The sequence below is a fragment of the Barbus barbus genome (genome assembly GCF_936440315.1).
Source record: "Barbus barbus genome assembly, chromosome: 23".
In the NCBI taxonomy this organism is placed as follows: domain Eukaryota; kingdom Metazoa; phylum Chordata; class Actinopteri; order Cypriniformes; family Cyprinidae; genus Barbus; species Barbus barbus.
In genome coordinates this window covers 16,907,633-16,921,147 of record NC_136751.1, presented here as the reverse complement: position 1 = coordinate 16,921,147, position 13,515 = coordinate 16,907,633, and the positions used below count along the sequence as shown (strand labels likewise).

General features: G+C 38.3%; 1 protein-coding gene across 2 annotated transcripts in view; it reads left to right on the top strand.

Annotated features, from left to right (window-relative positions):
* The window catches only part of LOC306842800 (peptidyl-prolyl cis-trans isomerase FKBP8-like), a 55,670-nt gene that overhangs the window by 40,293 nt on the left and 1,862 nt on the right, over positions 1–13,515 (top strand). Inside the window, exons 4-6 of one of the 2 annotated variants that reach the window (XM_079373873.1) lie at positions 8,010–8,227; positions 10,196–10,377; positions 10,526–10,603. In XM_079373873.1, coding sequence (XP_079229999.1) covers positions 8,010–8,227; positions 10,196–10,377; positions 10,526–10,603 — 478 coding nt within the window. The remainder of the gene's footprint in view (positions 1–8,009; positions 8,228–10,195; positions 10,378–10,525; positions 10,604–13,515) is intronic. The other variant, XM_079373874.1, reaches the window with a different exon arrangement.

Below are 13,515 nucleotides of genomic sequence, written 5' to 3'. Positions count from 1 at the left end.
GTTGGAGCAAAACTCTGCAGGACAGTGGTCCTCCAGGACCAGGGTTGAGAACCCCTGCATTAAACCATTTAACTTTTTGCCAGAAAAACAAAAGAAGGGGTTTTATGGAGCCATTACATTAAAAGTGCAAGATGATATAAAATAGTAGATTTGATCTGTGTAATATTTAATAATATGTTATATTAATAATATTAATGTTATTATTAAAATGAAATATTTAATAATAGGACTTCCATTTTTTTATGTGTTAAAATGTTGCACTTATTCTCTACAGTGGATAAAAAAGCTTGTGTTGTTTTGTAATGTGTCCATTAACTATTATGGGCAGAAGTGAGTCGTGCCACAGCAAGGGTCATGGTTACAGTTGAGGGACTCTTTCCAGTTACCAGATCCTCCTTTCATAACAACACACAAAAAAAACATAGACACGACTCACTTCCACACATAGAAACAGAAATAGTTACTGAAAAAGAGAAAAAGAAATGCCAAAATGCCAATGATGAAACTAGGCTTCTCTTTTCATTGCATAGCTTGTTTTTGTTTTAGTATTGCATAATATGTGCAATGATAAAGAGTCAATCTAGACAAAAGACTAGCCATAGCAAAGAAGAATCAAGGCCAGATACAAAAACAAATACACGTGCAGGACCAAGCCAGTTTCTTTCTGCAGAGAGAAGTGCTTGATTATGGTATCAGGATTGGTTTATTTCTTGTTAAGTCTACCTTAGTACAATGTGTGCTATCCCAGAGTGTTCTGTTCCAGCATAGTGCCATGTTACATAATGAATACTTTGACCTCTTGAGAAATGAAGGGAGGTGAACACTTTTGCTAGATTTGGCCAGCATGTTATGAAATTAACCGCTCTGTTCTGGTTCATTGTCATTTACCTGTGACCTGAGAGTAAAGCATATTTACAGTGGCATATGTCTGTTGTGTATGGTCATATGAGGCCGTTTTGCCTGTGTTGTGGAAAATGCTCATTTATATGAATGCAAGCAGTATTTTCCCCCCTTGGATTAGCTACTGTACAGAGAGCATTGAAATAAAAGTGAATCGTAGCCTGAAGTGTTGCACTAATCCAACCGATCAATTACTAACAATCTCTATCTCAGATGAACTTCCTTTTACATTCAGTTGGAGAGAAAAAAATCAGTTTACACTTTATTTCAATAGTTCACTTTAGACATTCTACTAACTATAAAGTAAGTATGTTTGCAGCTACGTGTCAACTTACTCTCATAATTTGCAACTATGTTAACTAACTCTCAACAGAATATTAGTGAACTATTAGGTTAGGGTTAGTAAAAGCTGATATGTTCTTGAATGTTACTTAGTCAATACAATGCTTGTTGGGTGACCATAAATAAAGTGTTAGCAGATAAGCAGACAGTCTACTAATACTCTAATCACTGGTAGTTGGCATGTGGTTACAAACTTCTGTATTTTTAGCAGAATGTCTAAAGTGGACAATTGAAATAAAGTGTTACCAAAAAATAAAATAAAAAATAAATCACAAAAGAGCACTACAAAATACATCATGAATTAAAACAGCATTTCTTGTCTCTTTGTCAGATCCATTGTATCAATATGTGCTTATTTTAGCAAACAAATATGAATCTAAACAAAAAGTCAATGCAAATGATTATCATTTATTTTATTTTTATAAAGTGATGTGTTTTTAAGTGAAAAATGAGCGTTACATACCAGAATGGAGCCAGACCAAATGCTACCCACAAACCCTTGTGGTTTGTGACATTAGTGGGGAAAAAAGAGGAAGTTAATACATATTGATCAGGAAAACAAACATCAAAGGGATAGTTTACCCAGAAATTAAAATTCTGTCATTAAGTACTTACCCTCAAACCCAGAAGACCTTCATTCGTCTTTGGAAAACAAATGAAGATATTTTTGATAAAATTTGAGAACTTTCTGACCCTCTATAGACAGCAAGGGAACTACCACGTTCAAAGCCCAGAAAGTAGTAAGGACATTGTTAAAATAGTCCATGTGACATTTTTATGAAGCTATGAGAATATTTACATTAAGTCATCAAATCTTACATTAAATCATCAACATTGACCCTATTTACTATATTTACTACTCTTTTAATAAATCTATTCCACTTTATTTATAATAATGCACAACCCCCCCACCCCCACCCCACCAGCTGTGCAAGACATCTCAAGACACGGTAAAAGAGAAGCAAAGGGGTGACATGACTGGGATCAAGCCTGCACTGGCTGCCAGGCTGCTAGAGACACACAAACTCTGTTAGACACACATAAATGTGTCAATACACTACGCAGCTGAAATATGCATGAGGTGACATGTAACGGAGCTATCACCTTACAATCAATTCGCACGCCAATGACAATGTTGGTTCAGTGACTGGATCTCATTTCACTGTTGAAGGGAAAGAAGTGCGCTGAACCTTAGAGGTGTTATTGTTATAATCTGCTCTGATGTCATGTGCAAATAATGTTACTGAATTTCTTCCAAAATACAGACGAAAAGCTGATGTTATTAAAAATAATGTGCATTAGTTTTATGAACTTAATGAAGACAAAATGTACTGATAAGGATTATATGACACACACTTCCTCTTTTATAATCTGTGAATCTCAGTATGTACACAGTTAAGCAATATGTGTGTCTTAAGCTCTCTCTCTCTCTCTCGCTCTCTCTCTCTCTCTATATATATATATATATATATGAAGAGTTTTCTCAACCAGTGGCATAAACTTTAAGCAACAGCTGTCAGGTACCATGGAAAACTGATCAAATATTTACCTAACATTTTTCCTTCTGTCGTTCCTTCCAATCATATCCTGTATAAAGTGATTGATTAACTGATTAAATGGACCCTGAACAGCATCTTGACAAGCATCCACAGACTAACACACACTCGCTCTCTCACTCTCTCTTTCACACACACACACACGCACGCACACACCTGTGAATGAACAAATAAACATGAACATACACAAAGCTGCCCTATAATATCCTGTTAAATTTACCTTAAAATAATGGACACTGTTTTTGCCAGATATTGGTGACAAAATTTTTCAGGCATTATGGTGCCTGTATTTTTATATTTAATTGTAGTATATAATTTGTATAATTAAAATGTTGTATATTTCATCAACTGGTGTTATTTTAATGTACCACGATTCCTTAACTGTGAAGATGTGCTCTGTACGTTAATGTAACATTTCCATCCTTTAAAGGAATCCAGGAAGTCAGGGATAAACAAAAGGTTCTTTTAATAAGAAACACGATCTCAAAACAAAGGTTACACTTCATGACAGGACAAAGACTAGAGGGAAACTGAGGACTTTAAAAGGAACTGGAACAAATGAGTAAACGAGATAATTAATTGGAACACAGGTGAAAAGACTAAACGATGATTAACTAATAACAGGAAACAAGAACAGGAAGAACCAAATAAGGGCAAAAGGGATCTAAACAGAAACAGACACGTAACAGTTATCTCCCCCTTTCGGAAGGCGCGTCCCGCGCCGTAACAGCAACATTGCGGGAGGGGGGGGGGGCACCCTGGAGGCTGGGGCTGAGCCAGGACACGGAGGAGACACGGGAAGCCTCCAGGGCAGGTCAGGTGACTCGGAGCGCCATGGCGGGGCAGGTGGCACGGAGCACCATGGTGGGACTGGAGACTTGGATGGCCATGGTGGATCAGGTGACTCAGGGAGCCATGGCAGATCAGGAGACTCAGGGAGCCACGGCGGGTCTGGATGCTCGGGGAACCATGGCAGATCAGGAGACTCAGGGAGCCATGGCGGATCAGGAGACTCAGAGAGCCATGGTGGGACAGGAGACTCAGGGAGCCATGGCGGGACAGGAGACTCGGGAGGCCACGGCCTTATTTTTTCGGACCGCCAAGACGGGTAGAGGGGTTCTGTGGCCTTGGCCCTTGGCCTGGCCACACAGGCTGTGACCCTATAGCCAAATATGGTTCGTCAAATCAAAAAAAAAAAAAAACATTTCTTGGGGAAGTTCCCCTCTGGGAGCCATTGAGGAGGAGCGGGCTCTGTGGGGCGCTCTGGAGGAGTGGACACTTGAGGGCTCTCTTGAGGAGCGGGCACTTGGGGACGCTTGGACAGCGCGGACTCTTGGGGGCGCTCGGACAGCGCGGACTCTTGGGGGTGCTCTGGAGGAGCGGGCACTAGAGGGCGCTCAGGCAGTGCGGAATCTAAGGGGCGCTCGGCCAGCGCGGACTCTCGGGGGCGCTCGGGTAGCGCAGATTCCCGGGGGCACTCGGGTAGCACGTATTCTCGGGGTGCTCTGGTAGCGCGGATTCTCGGGGGCGCTCTGGCAGCTCGGATTCTCGGGGGCGCTCTGGCAGCGCGGATTCTCGGGGGCGCTCTGGAAACGCGGATTCTCAGGGGGCCACTCTGGAAGCGCGGATTCTTGGGGGCGATCTGGAAGCGCGGATTCTCGGGGGCGCTTTGACAGCGCGGATTCTCAGGGCGCTCTGACAGGGCGGATTCTTGGGGGCGCTCTGGAAGCATGGATTCTCGGGGGCGCTCTGACAGCTCGGATTCTCGGGGGCACTCTGACAGCTCGGATTGTTGTGGGCTCTCTGGAAGCGCAAATTCCCGTGGGCGCTCAGGCAGCGCGGATTCTCGGGGGCACTCTGGAAGCGCGAATTCTCGGGGGCGCTCGGACAGCGCAGTGCAGGACGGAACCAGCGGGGACTCGGAAGGGCTGGACGGAACCAGCGGGGACCCAGGAGAACATCTGCGAGTAACAGACACTGGAGGGCACTTACGAGGAGCAGGCACTGGAGGGAACTTGCGAGGAGCAGGCTCTGGAGGGCACTTGCGAGGAGCAGGCACTGGAGGGTACTTGCGAGGAGCAGGCTCTGGAGGGCACTTGCGAGGAGCAGGCACTGGAGGGTACTTGCGAAGAGCGGGCTCTGGGGAGAGTACAGGAGCCGAGAACTCCGGGGGCAGAGCCTCATCCATAAGCCCCAATTTTTGAAACGGCGAAACCTTCCTCGCAGTTTCAAGCGGTGGAACTATCGTCGCCGAGGACGGCGGTATCATCATCGCCGCGGGCGGTAGCAGGCTGCCGATCCCCGGACTTCCCTCGCAGGGAACCAAAATTAGCTGCCATCTCCTTTTCTGTGTAGGTCCTGTCATCTGTAACGTTTCCATTCTTTAAAGGAATCCAGGAAGCCAGGGATAAACAAAAGGTTATTTTAATAAGAAACACGATCTCAAAACAAAGGTTACACTTCATGACAGGACAAAGATTAGAGGGAAACTGAGGACTTTAAAAGGAACCGGAACAAATGAGTAAACGAGACAATTAATTGGAACACAGGTGAAAAGACTAAACGATGATTAACTAATAACAGGAAACAAGAACACAAAGAACCAAATAAGGGCAAAAGGGAACTAAACAGCAACAGACACGTAACAGTAAAATTATACTGATAACCTACAATTATACAGGTTGTAAAACAGAAGGCCCTATGATGAATTAAAGTTCACCAAAATTGGCACTCCAACTATGAACTATGACTCATATAAACATGAACAGACAATGCACAGTGTTACCATACAAAAACAAAACACCAACAGGGTAACTAAGCATTACATGCAATACAGTAACCAATAACTAAATTAGAAACACAACAATCTTCAAATATAGAGTTACTTAATTATAATTTGTTAATTTAAATGTTGCTTAATAATAAATTTAATAAAAAAAAACTTAGATCATTTAACATTTAAATGTGGGAATTTTATATACACTAGCTACAGTTTAAGTTTGTCGTCAGAATTTGTAATGTTTTTGAAAGAAAGTTCTATATTTTAAAATGTCATTTATTCCTGTGATGGCAAAGGTTCAGCTGCCATTACTCCAGTTTTCAGTGTCACATGATCCTTCAGAAATCATTCTAATATGCTGATTTACTGCTCAAGAAACCTTTCTTAATATTAATACGTTGAAAGCAGTTGTGCTGCTTAATATTTTGTGGAAACTCTGATAGAACTCTGTAAAGAACAGCATTTGAAATTCACTTGTGATTTAAAACAAATGAATGGTAATGTATATAAATGATTTCATACTACAACTAAAAAAAACCGGTGTTAATGCATGTCTGTTATGTTAAATCACTAACATGCTTTATAGCATTATAACATTTAGATTACTATCATTGTACAGAGTTCACATTCACTTTGATTTTGATAATAGTCCAACTCTGTGTGTTTTGTGCATCTCATTAAGTTGCACAAACCGACAGTTACATGCTATCTAGTTATATTGAAGAGGCCTTGGATTTACTTCAGCTCACCAGCTGACTCTGATATTAACACTCCAATTTACTGGAATACCATGAACTTTACTGGAAACCTCCAGCTGTACAAACATGCATGTTTGAACTGAAAAACATCAAACTGTGTCAATCTAGCAGGTTAGAAACTTTCACACCAGGCTTGATCTTGTTTAATCTCATGAGAACATACTTAATGTGTGTGCACAGTGAAATCGACTTAGTTTCAGGCCTTTTATTTGTCAGTCTATTGATTTATGTGGTCATTGATTTATGTGGTCATGTGACCAAGTACTGAGAGTAATAAGGCTAGATAAGGTTGTGTGGGAAAGGTGGTATATCCCATGGACCCCAGGGATCTCTCCTGTTCAGCTCATGAAATGTCTCTGTCAGCCCGAACAAGTTCACGATCTTAAACAGCCTTTTGCAGCAAATGCTGTGTAGGCAGAGAGAAATAAAATCAATGGAGTTAATTTTATTATCATTACCATGTGTGGATGGGAAATGAGTTCTGTAAGTAATATCTCACAAAATATGAAACAGATTTAGCAAAAGGTTGTTCTGAAACCACTGCCTTGGATGATAAAGTATTGATGTGCTAAGAGATGTGGCAGAAGTGATGCATCAAGCAGTCAATCAGAGAGAAAGAGGGATGTTTGCCATTTGTGATGAGTTATCAGGTATTTCTCACTGGAATTCAAACTATGTTTGATCTTTATTAGATTCACTTAGATTAAAGCAACTTATTAAAAAAATATATAAGTTTATTATATAAATAAAATTTTAAGTTTAATTCTGAATTTACTATGTTTTTGACACTCCAATTCTTTGGAGTTCCAAGGAACCAAACATAAAAACATTCTAACAACAAAACTTCAGCATGAGTTTTTCCAGAGGACGAAGAGTGGAGTTTTGTGTCTCGGTGTATGTGTGTGTGTGTGTGTGTGTGTGATAGCTTTTTACAGTGTTTTCACAACAATGTTCAGAGAATATCACAGAGAAACGGTTTCACCAGAAAAACAGGCAAAGTTTTTTTTCCACCATGTCATCTCGATTCATTTCTACCATCCTGAAGACCACTGAAAGAACACCGCTTTATTTTGACATTAGTCCACCAGACCAGAGCATATGGTCTTCTAAAGAGGCCTTTGCCAGTACTAAAGTTCAAATCTGGGCAAAGTGAAGACAGCGCACACACAATGGATATGAGCCATTTGCCTGTCAACAGGCAGCAGGCAGTCAGTGTTCAAAACAGCAGCTCTACCATTTCTCTCTCTCTTTCTCTCTCTCTCTCTCACTTTTCTTTCTCTTAAACAAAAACAACCACAGTACCGCAGCACAAAAATAACAGACTTACTCGAAAGGAGATATACTTTAAAAGAAGAGAGCGAGAATAAAAATTACTTCCACAAACTGCCAACATCTCCGAAACTGTATAACGCTAATTGAAGTACAGAATAAAAACAGCCAGAAATCAGGGAGAAACCAAACACAAGATAGATAGATCTGATAGCCAGCTATCTCTTTAAAGAAATATATAAATATATATATCAATCAGTTATAATTAATAGATAGATAGATAGATAGATAGATAGATAGATAGATAGATAGATAGATAGATAGATAGATAGATAGATAGATAGATAGATAGATAATCTTGTGATTGAATGGTGCTTCACTGCTGTGCATCTGTTTTATTGGCAGGGAGCCGGATATACCAGCCTGGACTCCTCTCCTGTATCAGCTGCAACTACTAGACTTAAGAGAAAAGCCGGACCCCCTTTCACTGCCCATCCCCGACCGGATCCGCATCGGCAACCAGAAACGAGAGCGAGGCAACTTCTGCTTCCAGAGAGAAGAGTACAGCATGGCAGCCCAGGCTTACTGCATGGCTTTAGACATGCTTACGACACGCACATATGGTAATCCAATGCACACTGCCCTTCAAACACCTGTGTCATATAATGCATTAAGCAGGAACATGCCAGAACATGCACAAATCTTTCATGCGTATAAGTGCGCATAAGGGCACATATCTCAACAACAGGAAAGTTTCTGATAATAGGCTATTTATATTATAATTTCTAATATTTATTTCTAATATTATACATAATATATACTATTAATTAACTTCAAACATACCAATAAATTTTTTTTATTAAAAAAATAATATATATTATAATGTAGCTAATCTCTGGAGACAATATATATATATATATATATATATATATATATACATATATACATATATATATATATATATATATATATACATATATATATATATATATATATATATATACATATATATATATATATACATATATACATATATATATATATATACATATATACATATATATATATATATATATATACATACATACATATATATATATATATATATATATATATATATATATATATACATATATATATTTTTTTTTTTTTTTTTTTTTTGGATTCATGATATCTAATAAATCATTCAATGGTGATGGAGAAAAACCCCATAATAGCTCTCAATTCAGAGCAGTTCTAGCAGCTCAGCAGCTAATCTATTTGATCAATAATCATGTCATCGGAATGCTCAGTCATGTCTGCAAGCTGTGAGCACCCTGAGTAACGCTCTTTTTAAACCCTACGCTAATCAAACGTAATAAATCTACATGTTATTTCCACCTCCTTAATCATGGTAATTGCTGGAAAGCCTGGTCCATCTTGAGAGGAACGTTTGACAGTAATGAGACTGTAAAGTGCAAAGCACCGCTTTGGATTATAGACACTGATAATGACCACATATGCAGAAGTCATCTCCACATCGCTAACAGTCTTCACTGACCACTCAAGCATCACATATTAGACTCTCCTTCATTTTCTATGCAATATTTTTCTACATTCATATATTTCTATCTCATTAGCCACTAAATAGTAATTTCTCTAAATTATTTAGAGAAAAGATTTTGTAGCAAACAAACATGAAGTTCCTCTGCATCCATTGATATACAATACAATATGTTAATGTAAGCTATATTTGCAACTAGCAATCCCTATCCCATACACAAAATATATATTAGCAAGCTCTACAAGTAAGGGAGTGTTCACATAGAAAGCATTTGCATCCCATTTCGTTGCTTTTCCATTGTTGTTCTATGTAAACACTTGCTAGATGGAATTACTAGGCAAAACTACTCTCGCGCATTGCATGGTATTCTAAAAAACGTGGCGCTAAGAATAAAATTAACTTAAAAAAATATATATATATTTTTTTTTTTGCATGTCATGCCTTGCACTTCAAGTTTTGAATGCATAAACATGTTCTGTGCCAACTCATTATGAATTCGGTTGCCAGTGTGATAGCCCTGAATGAACCAGTATTATTGAACAAATCGGTTGAGCGAATGATTCAATAACCCACTCATAAAAACAGTCGCTTGTTTAGTTCCTGAGTGAATCAACATTTTCAAACAAATCGACTGAATGAATCAATTAATGAATCAATTACTCAAAGACAGTCCTTTGTCACCACCTACTGGTCTCAATTTAGCCAATTTGATTAGGCTATAGTTTTTAAGCCAGCAATCAAACTTAAGTTTTTAAGTTGAAGTTGGTGTTTATTTTCTACAGTGAAATCCCTACCACAAATGCACAGAGTGACAGTCTCTCTGGAACAAACAGTGAAGTCACAGTGCAGTTGAACTGTTACAGTATATCAGCACTGTTGGAACACTGCTCAACCAATCAGATTTGAGGCCTGGAACTAATGTACAATGCCGTTTACACTATATTGGTCCATAAGCAAACACATGTTTAATTGTGTTTATTATTTCCTTTGAGGTTATACATAGCCACAGTGTGGTTATAAGGGGCTGTACAATTGTGTCCCCCTGTAGACAGTCAAAGCTGTGCGACAGAGGAGGAAGAAGAGGAGGTGAACGACTATCGGGTAAAGTGTCTGAATAACCTGGCAGCATCACAGCTGAAGCTTGGACAGTTTGACGAGGCGCTGCACACAAGTCGAGATGTGCTGTTTCTGGATCCCCAGAATGTCAAAGCGTTATTCAGGGAAGGGAAGGTATGGATGAATATTATTCAACAAACTAGGCACTGACATCATTTACAGTTCATAAATGATGAGGTTTATATTTCCATCGGGATTGTACTTTTTCCGAAATCAAAGAGTCGTATTTATTGTAATCTGGTAATGTAAAATGTGTCTGCAGCTTTTATCGGACAGGGGTGAGTATGAGGAGGCCATGGAGACCCTGAAAAAGGCTTTGAAACTGGAGCCGTCTACTAAGGTGAGAGGCGTAACCGTATCTCCTGAAATCATCTAAATTTCACATGAGCTGGCAACAGAAAATCCCATTAGCAGCTATTTACAGATCAACTGACCTTTGTGAAAAACCTGGCCTAACTGGAAGTGTGTTATTTATTTCAAATTCAATGCCAACTCATACTCACTGTTGGTCAAGAATGAAGTGTTTGTATTGAAGCCATAAAAGGTGCTTTATAATTTTAGCTTTATGATTATATTAAGCTTCCAATGTTCATTAGTAAACACCTTCCAAAATGATTTGAAATGAGTCCCAAAACAGAGAATACAATGTGGATGTATTTAAGACAAAAATAAAATTTTCAAATGTCTTTCTAATATGTTTGCATTTCATATGTACAGTGCCATCCAAAAGTATTGGAACAGTAAAGACAAAATTGCTATGTTGGCTGTGGAGTCAAGACATTTACAAATATGATTAAAAGATGAATATGAGACAAAACTACAGAATGTCACATTTTATTATTGGGTGATTCAACACATAGGTGTTTTACCAGCTAAAAAGTTCAGCACTTTTAGAGTTTCATCCCTCTATCTGATGTGAGCATAAGTATTGGAACAGTTGCCTCACAGGTCTTTCTAAGTGATCAGCTGTGTCCTGTTGCATTAATTCTTCAGATATTAAATGAATGTGTTGTATCAGTTATATCCATTACTTCTGCATTCTGAATCTTGCATTCGATAATGACACACACAAACCAGGATGAAGATGAGGGAGCTGACTTTGAGAGAAAAGCAAGCAATTTGGATGCTAAAAGAAAAGAGAAAGTCAATTAGAGCTATAGCAAAAACAAAGGGCATGGAGAAATCAAGAGTTTGGAAACCACCAGCAACCAACAACTACCTGATCGGCTGAGAAAGCAACAGTTGTTGATGACAGACAAATCATAAAAGCTGTGAAAATGAATCCTAAAAGACATGTTTGTAAAATCACCAACAACTTCCAGAAAGCTGGGGTGATGCTCTGACAATCTACTGTCCTCAGGAGACTTTGACACAGAATTACAGATGCTACACAGCAAGATGCAAACCTCTGACCAACACCAAAAATAGAAAGGCAAGATTAGAGTTTGCAAAAAAGCACAAAGGTGAGCCAGAAGAGTTTTGGAACTGTGTTTATGGACCAATGAGACAAAGATGAACCTTTATGGGAAAGCAAAAATGCGAAGATAAAAAGGGAACTGTAAATGATCCCAAGCATACAGCCTCATCTGTTAAGCATGGTGGAGGTGGTGTCATGGCATGGGCATGCATGGCTGCCTCTGGAACAGGCCCTCTCTATTTTACTGATGACTTAATGTATGATGACAGTAGCAGAATGAATTTGGAAGGGTACAAAACCATCTTGCCTACCAATATTCAAGAAAATGCCACCAGTCAATCTCCAGATTTAAATCTGATTGAACATGAATTTCACCAGCTGAAGAGGAGAGTAAAGGCAGAAACTCTCCAAAACAAGCAACAAGTGGAATTGGCTGCATTAAAGGCTGGGAAAAGTATTTTAAAGGATGAGACCAAGAGTCTGGAGATGTCTATGGGTCACAGACTCACTGCTGTGATTGTGCGCAAGGGATCTGCAACTAAATAATAGCTTTTAATCTTTTATATCTGCCTTATGTTCAACTGTCCCAATAATTATGCTCACATCAATGAGTGGGATGGACTCTAAAACTGCTGTTCTTTTTATTTGGTAAAACATGTATGTGTTGAAACGGCTAATAATAAAATGTGACATTCTGTAGTTTTGTCTCATATTCATCTTTTAATCATATTTGCAAATGTCTTGACTCCACAGCCAACAGAGCAATTTTGTCTTTACTGTTCCAATACTTATGGAGGGCACTGTACATATCACAATTTCCTGACCAGTCTGTTTGAACATACAACATAAACTTAAGACAAGGAAGTGAAAACCTGTCCTGAGAAATTCTACTCAACCTAAGAATGCATGCAAACAACATTTGAGCGAACATGCAAATATTTGTTTCTACAGCTAGACTCTAATAATATCTGAGAATGAGTTTGTGCTGTGATACAATCCACAGAACCAAAACCTGTTCTGTCACGCCTTTGAGAATAGTTAGTCTGTCAAATCCTCAGAGCAGCCACCAAGATTAGAGCTGTCTGGAGCCAGTACACAGACACACACAGACACACAGACACAGACACAGACACACATCTTCCAGTAATAAAGTGAATCAGCACTGTATACACCGTGGAGGTTTATGACATTCAAGAAGCAATAAACAGAACAACTAGCTTCATTCATAATACTTAAGAATACAATGGCCCATTCTGCATTAAAAAAGTCATGTCTAATCTGTTTTATTATAAAGTTGCACAACATGCAGCTGCATGAAAGCATAATGCAATATGCATATATATATATATATATATATATATATATATATATATATATATATATATATATATATATATATATATATGTATGTATATATACACACATACATATCACTTAGTGTTATATATATTAATTCTTTCTTCATTCTTCATTCTTTCTTATATCATCCTGAATCTGACAAATAATTTTTTACTTTATTATTTAAATTAGATTAGATTAGATTAGATTCAACTTTACTGTACTTGTACTCTGCATAAATGACAATAAAGTTGAATCTAATCTAATCTAATCTAATTTAAATAATAAAGTAAAAAATTATTTGTCAGATTCAGGATGATATAAGAAAGAATGAAGCAATGATATTTCACAGATAGTGTCTGGGCCTGCTTATGAGCAGTTGGGGAAAGTTACTTTCAAAAGTAATGCATTACAATATTGCGTTATTCCCTAAAAAAATAACTAATTACGTTACTTTTTATGGAAAGTAATGCGTTATGTTACTTTTGCGTTACTTT